At 42.5% G+C, this 17,865-nt stretch overlaps 2 protein-coding genes across 3 annotated transcripts in view; one reads left to right on the top strand and one right to left on the bottom strand.

The window, feature by feature from the left end:
- LOC121863063 (zinc metalloproteinase nas-14-like) overlaps positions 1-6,223 on the top strand; it is a gene marked incomplete in the record, with an annotated part of 12,952 nt that extends 6,729 nt beyond the window's left edge. The window contains 2 exon segments of the mRNA XM_042361549.1: positions 534-623; positions 5,395-6,223. Coding sequence (XP_042217483.1) covers positions 534-623; positions 5,395-5,555 — 251 coding nt within the window.
- A 1,220-nt stretch (positions 6,224-7,443) lies between these two features.
- On the bottom strand, positions 7,444-16,174 carry LOC121863062 (putative inorganic phosphate cotransporter). Of its 2 annotated transcripts, XM_042361547.1 has the most exons (10): positions 14,844-16,173; positions 14,489-14,667; positions 12,825-12,909; positions 11,960-12,108; positions 11,730-11,817; positions 10,389-10,606; positions 9,698-9,847; positions 9,037-9,169; positions 8,443-8,684; positions 7,444-8,230 (listed from the first exon to the last, which is right to left on the bottom strand). In XM_042361547.1, the coding sequence occupies exons 1-10, from the start codon at positions 14,869-14,871 to the stop codon at positions 7,934-7,936; spliced, it is 1,569 nt and encodes a 522-aa protein (XP_042217481.1). In that variant the 5' UTR covers positions 14,872-16,173; the 3' UTR covers positions 7,444-7,933. The 2 variants fall into 2 exon arrangements, with proteins under 2 accessions (XP_042217481.1, XP_042217482.1); XM_042361548.1 differs by lacking the exons at positions 11,730-11,817; positions 11,960-12,108 and having other exon boundaries at positions 14,844-16,174.
- Between the last annotated feature and the right edge of the window lie 1,691 nt (positions 16,175-17,865).

Here is a 17,865-nt window from a genome sequence, read left to right as displayed (position 1 = left end):
CATCCTAACTTAACACCCGCCAGGTAGCGTTACTGTGTTTAACCATTCGGTAAAATAAGGTACAGGCTAATCTTCAGGTGATCTTGACTAATCCCATTATATTAACTAACCTAATTATGCAATAGATTTATCCTTATCGAAGGTAATGCACAAACATGTGTGGTCATAAACAAGTGTGGTCATAAACAGGTGTGGTCATAAACAGGTGTGGTCATAAACAGGTGTGGTCATAAACAGGTGTGGTCATAAACAGGTGTGGTCATAAACAAGTGTGGTCATAAACAAGTGTGGTCATAAACAAGTGTGGTCATAAACAGGTGTGGTCATAAACAGGTGTGGTCATAAACAGACGTGGTCATAAAACAGGTGTGGTCATAAACAGGTGTGGTCATAAACAGGTGTGGTCATAAACAGGTGTGGTCATTAACAGGTGTGGTCATAAACAGGTATGGTCATAATAGGTAACAGATATTGTGCTAACAGGTAACAGGTATGGTAATAACAGGTAACAGATGTGGTGTGTCTCCTTACAGAGTTGGGACAGAGGTTTAAATTGACGGAACTGGACAAGAAGCGACTTGCCGTGACCTACAGCTGCCACATCTGCGACTCCTCTGAGCATGGTGGGTCAACCTGGGTGATCCGACCTTCTTATTTTAATTTAGGCTTTTACAGCATCACTTGAAGATTTGCTCCCCAAGCTTATTTTATCTGATGATTAAATATCCTAACATTAAGCTTATCTCACCGTACCTAACCTACATTTACCTAATCTTATCGAACCTAACTTAACGTAGCGTAAAGTAACCTAACCTAAATTTACCTAATTTAATTAAAGCTAACGCGTTTCAATATAATTAACTTTAACTTAACCTAGCTTAACTTAACGTAACCCAACCTAACCTACCTTTAACCTTAGGCTAATCTTCATGTGAACCCTTACTTTCTTTTTTATGTGTTTTGTATTAGTTATTTATTCTCGTGATATAAGATGTTAGAATCCTCCATCCTACGTGTCTAGGCTAACAAAATACTTGGATTCATGCAAAGGAGTGTTAGTTACAAGACTAGCGAGGTCATCCTAAAAACTATAGCTTATGCCTGTGAGACCTCACCTAGATTACACAGTTCAGTTCTGGTCACCGCACTAAAGAATGGATATAGAATCCCTTGAAAGAATTCAGTGAATGACAAGACTATTCCCGGCCATTAGGAACCTTGAGTACAGAGACAGGTTGAAGCATCTTAATTTGCATTCCCTCAAGAGACGTAGAGTGAAGAGCGATATGATCGAGGTGTATAAATGGAAGGTAGTAGTTAAAAGGCAGCTATCAAACAGGGAGGTACTGGGAAGATATTGAAAGCATAATGTATTGTCTAAAGGTTGACCCAGCTGCCATCTGGCTTCACAAACATTGTGACCAAGTCCCAGGTTGCTGATCTGACTGCAGGGTCTCAATAGTCTCTCCTACTATTGACAACACAACATATATAACTTTTCTCACTCCTGATTTATTTTATTCTTTCTATTCTTTTATTCTCCTATGAAATCAGTTGACAATAATATTAAATCGGGGCCTTCTCGGATGGGTCCCACTGGTCGGGAAGGTTGTGGACCCCAGGGCCGACCTGATCATCATCAAGTTACTGGGACCTCAACTGACGCCACCGAGATTACTGGAGGATTGGCTTTTTTCCAATATTCGCGGCCTGAGATCCAATTTTTCTTCTGTGGAGCACCATTTAGTAACCTCTTCCCCCAACGTCTTACTATTATCTGAACTTCAACTGATCAAAACAGCTTCACCCAAACCTTTTCAAGTCTCCAACTACAACCTTTATACCTCCTTCCATTCTAAGGGAGGTGTATGCGCCTCCTGCAACACACGTACACCGATAGCTCGACTCATGGATCTTGAATCTTCTCTTTATGATGTCATCTGGCTCTAAATATCTCTTACCAACTCTGACTATTTTTCTTTGTTTCCTATACTGTTCTCCCAACTCTACCAACTATTTGGAACTTGAACTATCTCACTTCTTGCTATGAGTCGTTGCTATCCACACACCCCAACACCGAGATCCTCTACCTGGGGATTTCAATGTACATCACAGAGAGTGGCTTGGCTCTGCAAGGGATGACCCAGGTGGAGCTGAGGCTCTATTTTTCCTTACTTAATGATCTGGAACAAATAATTAAAGACCCTACACGCATTCCTGATCGACACGATCAACTTGCTAACATTCTTGATCTTTGTTTTACCTCTAACCCCTCACACTATTCATACTTAATCTTATTTCTATTAAATGAAACTGGGCACGACCACCTCACCACCTCCTACTAAACACCAACTATGGCACTATCGGAGGGCAAACTGGCAATCATTGCGAGAATTCTTCTTGGACTTTCTTTTGGATGAATGTTGCTTTTTCCACTCGGGATGCCTCGGTATGTGCTGACAGCATTGCTGGGGTTATACAGGGCGGTATGAGTGTATTTATAAATCTTCTACCAAAACTTTCACTTTACAATCATGGTTTGATCGCCCCTGCTCTCTTGCTTGTAGGGTGAGAGATAGGGCATATCGAGCTATGAAACTATCTCCTCCTATTACCCATTCCTCTTTCATTACTTCTAGGAATCATTGTGAGGCTATTCTTCGTAGGGCCAAGCGGAATTTTATAAAAACAAAGACTAATGACCTGACTAACTCTTCCTCCAGTAAATCCTTCTGGTCCTTAGCCAAAAACATGTGTAATAACCTCTGCACTCCTTCTTTTCCTCCTCTCTTCCGACCCGATAACTCTATAGCCAACTCTCCCCCTGATAAAGCCAAGCCAATCTCTTTGGCACCTTATTCTCCTCCAACTCCACCTTAGACGATTCCCACTCTATCCCTCCTACTCCTACTGAATCTATGCACTTTCCTGTAATCTCCACTCATAGGGTTGCTGGCGTGTTATCCAGGTTGGATAACGAGATGGGCCAGAGTACCAAGTATAATTAATGATAACTTAACTAATGGAAAATTAATTACAAGTACTCTCTCATAATGACGTTTATCATCCACTGAAAGAAGGAAAATATTGAACTGTAGAGAATTATGGACTGCCTGGTTACCATTAAACTGACAATTCTTCCCCGTGTGTTTTCATGGCATAATGACCGAATTAAAATGACAACTTATTGGATGTTTTGTGATTATCATACGGCGTAACGCTATCATATAATTTCCCCATATAACATATACTACTGACCAGAAGTTATAATATAGGGTACTTGTCCTTGGTGGATAGTGAGCCCCTTGTCCTTGGTGGATAGTGAGCCTCTTGTCCTTGGTGGATAGTGAGCCTCTTGTCCTTGGTGGATAGTGAGCCTCTCGTCCTTGGTGGATAGTGAGCCTCTCGTCCTTGGTGGATAGTGTGCTTCTCGTCCTGTTTACTGGGCCTCGAGTAACGTCCATAAAGTGGATCCAGGTCTCGGTGTGCGTTGTAAATATTTCGTACAAAGTTTATAATGTTAAGTTTCTAAATAATCACTCCGCGCTGGTCATGTACACTGGAGGGTCTATGTCTCACGGCGGTTTGTGACTACACTCCACGGCTTATACGTTCACACTCCCATTCTCAGCTTCAGCCTTCAGCAGCCAGCACCTCGGGTACCGTTCGGTGTTGGTGTGAAGTACGCGAAGGAATACACAACACGTCATGTTCTTATGATTAGTACGGTAGTAGAGAAATAATACTAAACTAAGTAAGTCTTAGTTAGTTACAGTACCAAAACCAAAATATACTGTACACATATATACAGAAGTATCGCCACCTCTGTCGTAATTGGTTCAATGGATTCAGTTTGTTTCACTATTATCGAACCTTATAGAATCATTTTTTTTTAGAGACGAGAGCTAATACTTATATTCCCACACATATTCTACAACCTTCGTGTCTCCATATACAACATCCTGTCTCCATATCCTATATCCTACATGTCAAAATATACAACATCATGTCTCCATATCCTCCATCCTACGTGGCTCCGTATACAACATCCTACGTGGCTCCGTATACAACATCCTACGTGGCTCCGTATACATCCTACGTGGCTCCGTATACAACATCCTACGTGGCTCCGTATACAACATCCTACGTGGCTCCGTATACAACATCCTACGTGGCTCCGTATACAACATCCTACGTGTCTCCGTATACAACATCCTACGTGGCTCCGTATACAACATCCTACGTGGCTCCATAACTTTGAATCACTTGATCAATCTCCACCCCAGCTTATTTCACCTAAAGATTAACCACACTGTGCCCGGTGGGCTATTCCCCATAACAAAGTTAAGTTAGGTTAGGCTAGATTAGTGTTAAGGTGGTTAGGTTAAGTTAGGTTAGTATTAGGGTGGTTAATATTTAGGTTAGGTTAGGTTTGATTGCGTTAGATTAGGTTAGGGTGGTTAATCTTTAGGTACAATAAGCTTAGGTGGAGAATCTTGATGTGTAAGGATAGGCATTAGCATTATTCAGCTGGTATAATTTTCATTGCTGGAGTGTCCATGTAATGTTCAGTGCACGACATATTAAAACAAATTATTTTAAGTCGTGATAAGTTCAGAATAGTTTGCTCGTGAAGATATAAAATGATGATCTAAAGAATGTGTTCGTGAATCGCCCTCCCCCGGATGTTGTTGGTGGTGTGGGAGGGTAGAGGGGAGGGGGGAAGGAGGACGCAGAAGGGGGATAGGGAAGGAGGGGGGATAGGGTAGGAGGGGGGAGTTAGATGCGGTGGGGACGTCATGTTAACGTAACCTAGTGTTGTTATCTTTAATGTTTTTTGTGGATACATAAGTGGCTCTTGTTGGCAGGGAGACGAGCACTGCTACACGTAAAAGTTCTCTCTCTCAATAAACAATATTTTCCTCCATTGGACTCTGTGTAGTGTTCGTGGATATTCTAAAGTTGTTTTTGTTCTTTAACCAAGATGTGAACTTAAGCTGCATGAAGTGTGGTAGGAGGGTGGTCGGAGGGTGGTAGGAGGGTGGTCGGAGGGTGGTAGGAGGGTGGTCGGAGGGTGGTAGGAGGGTGGTAGGAGGGTGGTCGGAGGGTGGTAGGAGGTGATATACCTGTATATTGTACAGTCAGGGAAGAGTATTATGATTTTCCATTTATCATCTTCAACTCTCAAAGACTGCGTGCGTGCGTGCATGCGTGCGTGCGTGTGTATTTTCTATTAATAAAGGAAAGCACTGGCAGGTGTATAAAAAACCCACATCAATTATTTATCCACGTTTACAGGTATAATAACAGTCATGGCCGAAGAGACATGACCCAGCAGCAGTAGATTAATAATGATTACTATTAATAATGACTACAGCAGCTGGTGTGTTACAGACAACCTCATGTTCCGCTACCCCGGGGACTGTACCAAGTTCTACAAGTGCTCCAACACCATCCCTTACGTCATGAGTTGTCCAGCCGGGTTACACTTCAGCACCAACCATAATTACTGTGACTATCCTCCGCTGGCCAACTGTACCTCTATGTCACTCTAAGTTGACTGCATCTCCGTCGGTTCACATGATCACACTGGAAAGGATTAACAGGACCACTCGGAGTTGACTTTTCCAGTGAACTAACTGGACAGGATTCACTGTAATGTCCTTCACCGTCATCTCAAGAAAATTGGTCTTAATAAACTTCACCATCACATCAATAAATACTCCCTCGTCTACCACCCTAAACTAACTGCTTTTGATAGACTGTTCCGCCATCACGTAGCCTCCACACTGCCTCAAAATGCCAGATGCTCATTGTGCTCCTGGCGACTCGCCTCAGATAGTCACCTGAGTTGAGACACACTGACATAAACTGACAGAACAGATATCAATGTAATCGAGTCCAGTTATTGCTGCCTTCACCCTTGGATAATTGGGACACTACTGTAGTCTTAAATTTTATTAATTGGAACACTACTACAAGAAAACTCTGGCTAACCAAAACACTATTCTAGTTCTTGGGGAAAACGTTGGCGAAATGAAGCAATAATCTACTTCTTGGGGAAAACCTTGACAACCTGAAGCACCAATGTACCGCCCCATAACCAACACAAATGAGACGTGGTTACACTTCCTCGTTTACAATCACAATAACATAAGGAATTAGATTCTTCCTCTATATCTCGATAACTTACTTTATACACATATTAAATTATTATTATCAACTGTGTTTTTTTCTAAGCAAACTCATCCCAATCAACAACAAACAATGTGTCCATTTATAAATTAATACTGTATCCTACCGTAGCTATATTTTATTCCATAGTACTTAAATTAATATGAGTATTTGTATATGTTTCTTTCCTTCAACGTTGAAACACCTCAACTACTAAAAACTGAACCAATTTAAGAATTTATGAAAGTTTATTAACGTCAGGGAACGGTTATGGGCGACACATTAACCAAGTAGGTTTATTGTAATGTAACTAATTGTGACTATAACAGCTGGTGTGTTACAGACAACCTCATGTTCCACTACCCCGGAGACTGTACCAAGTTCTACATCTGCTCCAACAGCAAACGGTACACGATGAACTGCCCAGCTGGCCTACATTTCAGCGCCATGTATAAATATTGCGGCTACCCTCAGAAGGTCAACTGTACGTTACCTTGACGTGACTGTTATTTTCTCCAACCTCTGTGAACAAACTGGACTGGGATAACTGTACCTCTACTGTACACCATCTTGTGTTGACTGTATTCCCACCAACCATCAGGTGATCTAAATCGACTGGACTGACTGTAACACCAAGCCACCATCTTGATCAACCTTCACCTGTCAAAGCCCTGTTCACCGCCCTGAACCATCTGGTGTATTAGATTGTATTGCCATCATTAACTCTTGAAGTAACTACACCTCCAGGCTACTTCAGGATATAAATTTGTGTATTGGTCACGATACTAAATTACATGACAAACTAACTCATGAAACATAAAGTGATGACATTATCGAGCCAACACGTCCGGGCTTGGCTGACTGAAACGATATCTTAGATCTAGGTAAGATCTTACCTTACTTCAGACTCGTGAACAGTAGACATTAATGCGTTATTCTATCCGTAAATGCTTCTGATTCACGAGTCTGAATCTCAGGGTTCGTGGTTTAGGAGAAGAGGCGGCTGGACTTTTGTGGGTAACTGTAGTCACTCCAAAAGGCATCTTTACGGAGGGGTCCGATGAATTTGAAAATGAACACTGTGGCTCCTGTTGTCTCAGTAGGATTGTTAACATCCTTCGTCGGTTGTGTCATGTTGTCTCACGCAAAATCGTAAAGATACCTTTTGGTGTGACTGTACTTAATTTACATATTGGCCGTCCAATGCCAACAAGTTACGTTACCAGAAAACAACAGCTGTACCAAACTGAGGCAATAAATTATAACTAGTTTAAAACAAACGTACATCGCTTTATTGTCACAACATAATTCTTAAAAATTCTAGAGATTTTATTCTAATCAACTGTATCTTTATGACATTACAACGAGAACTTACAAATCATGTTTACGTTCATTTTGTAAGACATTATATATATATACGTTTTGATGATGAGTTTTGAGACCACTTGTAGGGGTTGAGTTGATAATTTATAAATTATAAGAATAACTTAAAGTGGAAACTGCATAAGCCAATCACAAAACAAGAAAAGATAAAGAGGAACTGAATAAGCCAATCACAAGTCAAGAAAATACAAAGGAGGTATTTTGAACACGACCCCTTTATCCCTCCACTAATTTATGGTCAGGTAAAGATATGGAACTTTGGCTTCAATTAAATTACTTCTATACTGAGGTGTGAGCAGACTGTGGCATATTAGAATTCAATTATATATCCTTGTGTTGATAGTAATGTCTGGTGTGTGTCGCGAGGTGCCCTCCATTACTCTGACTGGAAGGCCTTATTTTGGTAAGAGTTTCGGAAGTTACTGTTTAAGATGTATTTGGAATAAGCCTCCGAGTCCAGCATGTCTGTGGTACCCTCCTGCAGCATATTAACCCCCGGAGGACTTTTTTGTCCAGTAACAACAGCATCCTTTAGGTCCTTCTTCACCGACTTCTCTGGCACTTTGTTCCACTCCTGTTCCTTCCCCGAGGCATACAACAGGAAGAACAGAGCATCTACCACGAATATACCCGCGGAGATGAAAAATACCTTACGCCACTGACCAAACGTTTGCTGCAAAAGGAAAAAATAAATAAAACGTTCGTGTGAGGACGTTTTTAAGAGGAAGAGATGATCTGAATATTTTGATCAGGAGTGGAACATCACGTTTTCTTTTTTGCCAAGGGGAAAAATATTCTCTTTTTAAATGATTTTAGAACATCACTCCTTGTTGATATAAAGACAATTATAATTTTAGAACTTTCACTTCCTCTGTCACCTCCTACCTGGTTATTAGTAAGAGCACCAACAGTCATAGGAGCCACCCAGCCTGGGATAGTGGCAGCAGCGTTGGTGATACCGAAGAGCGTGCCAGCAAAATTCGGGGCGATGTCGACGTGGTTGACCATAAACCCCGTGTAGATGCCACCCTGTAGAGTGACTGCTGTGAAGAGCAACGCAATAGTCGCCCCTCTGTTACACTCGACTAAGGAAAGGCACAGCAGACAGATAGCCGGGCCAACGTGAGCTATCGTAAACATAAGCCAGTTTAGATAGATAGATAGACAGACAGTTTGACAAATCCTAAAGAAAAAAATAATCTGAAACATACGTAAAAAAAATCATTCAAAATAAGCAGAGTTCTCAGCCACTGCTGTTGGTCGGCCAGTCTGACTAACCCACACACGCATGACCACCCACATACTGTAGGTTCTCATTAGAAGACACAGAGACCAGGAATAAGTCAACTTCCCCCGTTTATAACTTCCTTTGAGCTATATAATAATGATAGATGGACAAGGGATGATACTGTTCTTTTGGTTCCTCATGAAGACGGGGCAGTAGTAAGGTTAGGTTAGGTTAGGTTTGTATAAGCTTACCGATGGTGTTGGCAGTCTTCCTGACAGTCTGGGTGGAGAGGGTGTCATTCTGCCTCAGTCTATCGCCCACGGAGCTCACCACCAGACTGAAGATCCACATTCCCAGATAAGGCAGACCACTCAACACCGCGTTCTGTAAGACACTGTATCACTCAACACCGCGTTCTGTAAGACACTGTATCACTCAACACCGCGTTCTGTAAGACACTGTATCACTCAACACTTTTATTATCATTATTATTATTATTATCAGGGTCGTCCCTAGGAGGGTGCGGGGCCCGGGGCAACTCAGCCACTGCGGGGCCCCACACTAGTGTCAGGTTATGCGGTCAGAGGAACCCACCCCCACCAACCCCCATGGGACTGTCGCTATGGATGGTAAGGTCACGGTTGCGATGGTGGCATAAGCCGTCAGGTCAGATTAACCAGTCAACAGGTAATGTGTCCAAGGTCACTGGGTCTAGTGCTGGCCCCCGCGGGGCCCCGGGCGGTCGCCCCTGTTCGCCCCCCCTAAAGGACGGGCCTGATTATTATCATTATTATTATCATTGTTATTATTATTATTATTATTATTATTATTATTATTATTATTATTATCATCATCATTTTCCAACAAGCACACTATTTATCGTTGTAACTATGGCAACAAAGATACACCTACCGACTTAATGTCTTTTTGTAGCATCTGCTTCATGTAGAGCGGGAGGTCAGTCAGCAGGGTGTAGAAGCCCCAGTTGTTTCCCACCCCGGCCACCAGGATAGCCCAGAACGGTAGTGACGTCAGGGCCGACCTCCAGGGTACTGGGGGAGCCTAGAGGGTGATAATAATGTTGAATGAATATGATAGAACGATGGTTAATGTTGAATGAGCATGATAGAGTAATAACAAATGGTGCATGAGCATGATAGAGGAGTAACTAATGTTGAATGAGCATGATAAGAAATGATTAATGTTTAAAGACAATTTTATAAACTTTTCCGGATATTAGACGCTTTTATTATAACCGTATTTAAAGGTTCTAATTCGTACTGTTAGTGTATATTTGAGCGAGTGCAATGAGACCTATTTAACAGTCTATACTGGAGAGTGCTGTCCGTTATACCGCAGTTCGTTAAATGCGAAACCTCCATATAATGGACTAAACATGTTGAACTGATGTCCGTTAAGTAGAAGTTTTATCATGTTAGGGACTATACAGACAGGCACCACTGGTTAAGGTTATTTATGTCGAAAAGTCAAGGTGAGATCCCGGGGTGCCCACAGATTGTGGCGTCTGTTTGTTTATCGAGAACACGTAGAGTCGTAAACGATGTCTCTAATGTGTTCTATGAGATGAGATTCTCCAACTCACCTTCTTCTCCTTGCTGCCTCCTAGTGAGTTATAGATGTAGTCTCTCTCAACCTTGGAGATGCGGGAGTCAGAATCAGGAGTGTCAGCTACTAGGAGGAACCAGCCGGCACACCAGACCAGCGTGAGACTTGCCTGGATATAGAAAACAGCCTCCCACCCCAGTGAGTCTATGATGGTGGCGGCCAGAGGGAAGCCGATGATGGTACCAGCCTGTGACCCTGAAGGAGGAGAAAGAGGAGGAGGGCCGTTTTAGAGAACAAGGGCGGAGATAATAGGAGTGAAGGACAAGTTACCAAGATGGTTTGAAGTAAGTACAGTATAGGATGGCGTTGCTGTATACCACTGTTTGTGTACAATACGCCATGCATCATCTACGTACACCACAGGTGTACACTATGTACAAACACCGACAAAAACTCCTGTTGCCTCTCCTGCTGTTCCACAAACCCCGAGATTCAGATTCGTGAACCCGAAGTAGTAGAAAGCTTTGCCTTCTTCATTTTCCATCTTCTTACAATCTGTCTCACTTCAAAAAGCTGTTTCCCGGCATCTTCCTGGTGTAGATTAACATACTCTTTTTCTCTTCTATTTTTTTTATTTTTGTACTCATACTTTTTCGCCCCCCAGGCCCCGTTGTGGGTCGATGACCTGTGCCCAGGTAGGCTAATCCCCATAAAAATAGACACCAGTGCATTATACAAAGACTATGCTGCCTTTCTTTAAATCATCTCTTAAAAAGTATTTATTGTCTAGGTATTAATATTCTTGTAATACCTAATTTGTGTTCCTGCTTATGTTGTACCGCCAAAACCATTATATAAATGATTGTCATGAAGATAGATGGGAACTACCATTGCAATAATTATAGTTGCCGACTAGACATGAGGCTAACAGCTCTGTCTTGCTCCACCTTAATACAACCCATGTCGTACTACTTCCCTCTCTTATCATATGTATGTGATAGGCGTGATAACATTCTGATATTGTCCTTACTACCACCATGTTACATAATACTTCCTTGAGATAAATGTCCAGTATATACCAGTTGCCTTCAAGAGAGCTCAGGCTCTCAACTGGCTCAGCTGTGTTAATATTGTTATTATTATCAACTCCGTATATGTGTTTTTTTTTGGCTAAAAAAACTGTTTTAATATCAATAAATGCTTCGTATTCATGCGTTTGAATCTCGGGGTTCGTGGTTTAGGAAGAGGGGCCACAGGAATTTTGTTAGTGACCGTCCATTATATACCTACTCAGTCTATGTAAAATTCCTATCCACCATACTGTAAGATTGTCCAGTTATGACAGAATTAGTGAGACGTGTACGAGTGTCAGTCTCACCAGCGTAGATGATGGTGGAGAGAGTGGAGCGTTCGTATGGTGGCGCCCAGGTGGCCAAGAGGGCGTGGGTGGACGGGAAGGTAGCACCCTGGTGGAGACAAAATCAACCATTTAACCAACACTCATTCAACATTCTATAACCATTGACTACTCCAAAAGTCTCTAGAGATGCTGAATCATGTAAATCAGACTAAAAAGGCTTAACCTCCCTTCAGAACAACTTGAATCACCTCAGATAGCCCCAGTAAAATCCTGACAGCGATGAGGGTAGAGGCACTGGACTTAGCAGCGAGAGGTACGAACATGGTGACGATGGAAGCAGATAAAATGGCCCCACCAAATACTCGGCGAGCACCCAACACCTCCGCTAGCCGTCCTCCTGCCGGGGTAAACCAATGCCAGGGAGTTACAGAGATAAAACAGTTGTCTCCAAAACTAAAATAAAAAAGTAACCATCAGATTCTTTACATACTGAAAAGGGTCGATGCGGTTCAAACAGTTTCTCGAAAAATTCTTTGAAAAAAGATATCCATAAATGTTTCTAACTTGTGTCTAACTCACAGAGAAACAGACAGATGGACAGGTGCAGGTAGACATGGAAATTAACTAACAGTAAGACAGACAAACGGAGACAGGGACGTGTCCACATGCCAGTGGGCATATGCGCCGTCCCTTTTGTGCCCACTGCTGCTCCGAGATCCCCTGCTGGTCTAGTCTGGGCCCATGAGGAATCCAGTTACCGTGTATTGCCACGAGGAGGCACAGCAGGAGTCTTGATTTGTGAAGAAGCTGTGTACTGCCAGGTGAAGACTTGTGCATGTTGCTTCCCTGTTCACCACGAGGGCTAGCCGAGAGGGAGCATGCAATGCTTGTACCTTAACACTAACATAATAATGCCACGCTAGACGCATTATATCATCCTGTGTACACACACACAAACACACCATACAGATACACACGCATACAGACATACAGACATACAAAGAGACAAACATACAGGCACAGACATACAGAGAGAGACAAAAAACATGGAGACAGAGATAGACATATAGACACACAGACATACAGAGACAAACAGACACACACTCAGCTCACCGGGTATCTGCGTCCATATGTAACCCCAGAAGAAGGATCCAGTAATAAGACCTTGTGTCCACTCGTCCCAGTCGAACTCCCCATCCTGTGGTGCAGCAAGGTGTGAGAGTGATGTTAGAAATGTGTGAAAGTGGTGGTGGAAAGGTGTGACAGTGGTGGTGGGATGGCGTGAGAATGGTGGTGGAAATGTATGAAAGTGGTGGTGAAAAATGAGAGAGTGATGGAGGAAATGTGAGAAAGGGGAAGGAAATGTGTGTGAGTGGTAGTGGGAATGTGCGACAGGAATTTCACTGATAATAAAGAAATGCAAGAGGTGTGAAAGTGAGGCGATTGACGTTAAGAGCATTAGTTTTATGACAATGTGTGGCAGTCTGTGAAAGGGTGTGACTGAGCGTGCGAAAGTGTGGCAGTGTGTAAAAGGGTGTAACAGCGGGTGTGTGAAAGAGTGTGACAGCTTGTGTAAAAGGGTGTGACTGGGCGTATAAAAGGGGTGTGACTGAGTGTGTGAAGGGTGCGATAGAGAGTAAAAAGGTGTGACTGAGTATGTGAAAGGTGTGACTGAGTGTGAGAAAGGGTGTGACAGTGTGTAAAAGGGTGTGACTGTAGGGTGTGTGAATAGTGACAGTCTAGATTGCAAGTCAACAGCTCAGGTATTTAATCTCTTTAATAAAAATAAATCTCATTCAGTCACACTAACAAAAGTAACTCACAACGCCTAATTATACTAACACTGTAGGCACTAACCACCATCAATCACTCTCCTTATTACAAAGAAAATTTAAATAAGGCGGTGTTTTTTTCTTCGTATTGTTAAGTTTCCTTTCACTCATGTTTACACTCGCCTTTAATCTTCATTGTTCTGATTATAAACACGCACTTTCAGACATCTTCATTTCTAATCGTGTTTACTAATCAATGACGTCAAAATCTGGGTTTGCATATTATTATCAGTGCAGGACAAAGACTCGTTCTACCTGAAGGTCAGATAGAATGCCTTGCGATATTTTCTCCGGTTTCAACAATTTCTGCAGTGTTATTATTGCGTTTACCTCCCCACATCACCATAGTACAGTAAGCATATTTTACTCACCAATATATTTTAGGCTTTTTAAATATGTTATTAACAAGATGTATACGAGTATGTTGCATGAAATGTGGCGTTTGATGCTTTTTATAAGGGGGCAATAACGCATCTCAATAGTTGTTTTTATCTGTCTGGTTTAAATAATGTCATCATATAAGTTTTAGTGAAGCAATAATATACACTAGACTGGTGACTGTTTACTTCACCACCCTGTATACAGTTGTACTGTACTTGGAAACGACGCGACGGCTGTGACTCTCTGGTTAAATTAGACTTCCTGGTGGAACAACAATATTTTGATCACACACTGAACCATGTCAACACTGTGCAGGAGATCCTGTCTATCGGACCCCAGTGTAAACACACCCTGCATTACACTCATACCTGAAACTCATATAATCGTAATTACTACACATGTTATAAATTTTTCTCGACCGCCTTCACTTTCTCATTAACATCCAGGTCGACTAGGGGTGCCCTGGGCACTAATACTTACTTACTAAAATATGCTACGTGCACAGCTGGTATGACGTCATGTAAAAGTGAGTCACAAGATACAGGTGTTTCTGCCTACACTTACATAGTCCTCTGTTTGGTCGTTGTCGTCCTTGAAGTGGCAGACGTCTTGGACCGGGCTGGTGGAGTTGTCGTTGGTCACCATGGCCACGATGGTCAGGTTGATGTTCACCCGCAGCATGTAATTGAACACCATCCCCAGGAACGCCATCAACGCCACCAGGTACCTGGACGGCAGATATCCTGAGGACGACCGTGATAGGAATTAATAGTGTTATACTGTGCAGCTGGACATCGTACACAGAGGAGCCAGTCTTGCTATTATGTAAAGTTATACAGTTAAAGGAGAGGGGCATATAATGCATGAGAGGTTCATTCACTGTCACGGGGATATGAAGACACAAACTTATTTCACTCACCCTGTTCCTTAAGGGTAGGTGGCTTCATGGTCGGGTCACAAGCTAACAAGAAGATGCACAAATCTGAGACGAACTCCGGCAGTATTTCCTTCGTTCTCAAGTAAACATCGGCAGCTCCCCAGACCAAATCTCCTCAATCTCCAGACAGTCACGGTAACAGGGGATTTTTTTTCTTCAATACAGTAATGAATACTTTAATATACTATATCTTTGTGTTTTGGTGGATGTTGTGTGTTAATTGTGTCTCGCTATATTTTGGCATTTTGTTGCTGTCTCATGTTGTCGTCAGAGAGATGGGAGACTCGTTAATAAATTGTGTAGCCAGTCGTTTCGTTCTCATTGACTTGGCTCCTCTATACATGACATGACCGAACACTGAACCTTCAGAAAAACAAGACGACCCTCACACCTTACATTCTTACAACACGAAACGATCATATCCGAACAGCCAATCTTTCAAATAGTTTATTTTTCCGAACACCCCACCTCCGGTAAAGTTGATTTCTCAATTAGATAATCTTTCTTACATTTAACTAACCGAACACTTGGACTCTCGAAAAATAAATTGCATTCAAACAGCTGATTGACTTCTAAACAGCTGATCCACCACAACAACTGACATTTGAAGCTTCGATCCTTGACGTAGTTGATCCCGCCTACAGTTAACTTGAACACAGCTGGCACTCTGAACAGTTGAACTGACGCAAAATGATCCTCCAAACAGATGACTGGACACAGAACTGATCCTCCAAACAGCTGACTGGACACAGAACTGATCCTCCAAACAGCTGACTAGAGACACAGAACTGATCCTCCAAACAGCTGACTGGACACAGAACTGATCCTCCAAACAGATGACTGGACACAGAACTGATCCTCCAAACAGATGACTCGACACAGAACTGATCCTCCAAACAGATGACTCGACACAGAACTGATCCTCCAAACAGATGACTGGACACAGAACTGATCCTCCAAACAGCTGACTAGAGACACAGAACTGATCCTCCAAACAGCTGACTAGAGACAGCCAATTTTCCCGGGAGCAGGTGATCGGGCAGGAGGTAGACCAAGGTGAGCTCTGAACTATAGGAGTATCTGGACCATTATGTTGAGGTCACATATGGAACCTGATATGATTACTACCCTGGAAGATAGCCCGACCACACACCTACCGCAGATAAACTCGTTGTATCATCACCTGATATATGAGAAAGATTAGGCTAGATCTAATCGATGACTTGAAGTATCTTATTTGTAACCTTTAACCAGGGCCGTCCCTAGGGGGGTGCGGGGCCCGGGGCAACTCAGCCACTGCGGGGCCCCACCAACCCCCATGGGACTGTCGCTGTGGATGGTAAGGTCACGGTTGCGATGGTGGCGTAAGCCGTCAGGTCAGATTAACCAGTCAACAGGTAATGTGTCCGAGGTCACTGGGTCTAATGCTGGGCCCCGCGGGGCCCCGGGCGGTCGCCCCTGTTCGCCCCCCCTAAAGGACGGGTCTGCCTTTGACTACCAATCTGGGATGATATAGAGAATCATAGGGGATAAATCTATATGTTAATAGGGTGTCTATATGTGTGTGTACATAAGAATGGGGGAAACTACAGCTCATATATCCATCCAACCTACAGTATATTTAAAGTTCCCAGCGTGTTAGAGATAACGATGATGTTTGGTAACATGTTCCACTCATTCACTATTCTATTTCCAAAGCATTATTTATCTACATTGCTCCTAAATCTAAATTTGTCTACTTCAAAACCAGTGACCCCGAATTCGCTCCTGGTTGGATAGTTTGAGTACCTTTGTTATATCACATTTGTTTAACCCTGACTTCCATTTATACACCGTGATCATATCGCCCCCCACTCTACAGTACGTCTCTCGAGGGAGTGCAAATTAAGATGCTTTAACCTGTCTCTGTACTCGAGGTTCCTAATGCCCGGGATTAGTCTTGTCACCCTTCTCTGAATACTTTCTTGGGAATCCATATCCATTCTGTAGTACGGTGACCAAAACTGAACCGCCAAAATCTAAGTAAGGTCTCACTAGCGCAAGATATAGTTTTCGAATGTACAGCAGACGTTGATAGTGTCTCTGTTAGGGTTGCCATATCTGAACATTCAAAAAAGAGGACGCTCCCGAAGACATCCTCCCCCCCCCGCCCGGCACACACAGGCTAATATACAACATACATGGTATAGAAATCTTAAAAAAAATTACCTTTGCTTAAGGCTGAACATCTTCATTCCCTTAGCTGCAGTCTTCTTCCCTCACTGTGTGTGTGACTTGATGTGCCCATGCATACTTTTCTGTAGATCGGATCTTTTTCAGTATTGGCTGATTGCTCTTTAGAAATGTATAGAAGTCACTGCAAGGTGTTTCTCGGAAGTTGTACTGTACAGTCAGAATGCCTTTCATTGTTTCAACACTCAATTTGTTCCTTTCCTTTGTCCATTGACTTTGCATCAGTGAATAAACTCTTTCTACATTTGCATTGTGACATGATATAGCAAAGAAGAATTGTGCAATTCTTAGCAATTCTGAGTGGCATTCAATGTTCTTTGATTTTTCAAAGTATCTGGTCCACTTTTTATGTGTTGGCAGATTACTAAATTCTTCATCACTTGTAATTTTCCACAAACTGCTTCAGGTTACTAACTTGGTCAAAACACTTCATCAACTTCTACCCCCTTATCAATCAAATATTTGACAGCTAAGTTGACAACACCTACAGGCGTACAAGTGACTTATCAGCTGACGAAAACTGAACGAGATCTCTACGGTTTCCACCTCCCCTCTCTCTGTCTCTCTCTCCCGTCATTACAGTTTCATGTTTTTTTTCCGTGGAGAAAATGATGGAAGCTGAAATTCCGGACTCTTGAAGAATTTTAAAAATTCCTTCCGGATGAAGATTTCGAGACCTAAATGGAGGACATGTCCGGGAAAATACGGACGTATGGCAACCCTAGTCTCTGTATAAGATGTCACTTAAACAGTGTGCAAATACTCGTATTCA

This window comes from Homarus americanus, unplaced genomic scaffold, assembly GCF_018991925.1.
Source record: "Homarus americanus isolate GMGI-L3 unplaced genomic scaffold, GMGI_Hamer_2.0 scaffold54679, whole genome shotgun sequence".
NCBI classification, from domain to species: domain Eukaryota; kingdom Metazoa; phylum Arthropoda; class Malacostraca; order Decapoda; family Nephropidae; genus Homarus; species Homarus americanus.
The sequence above is the reverse complement of the archived record's forward strand: the minus strand, read 5'-3'. Positions and strand labels throughout refer to the sequence as shown.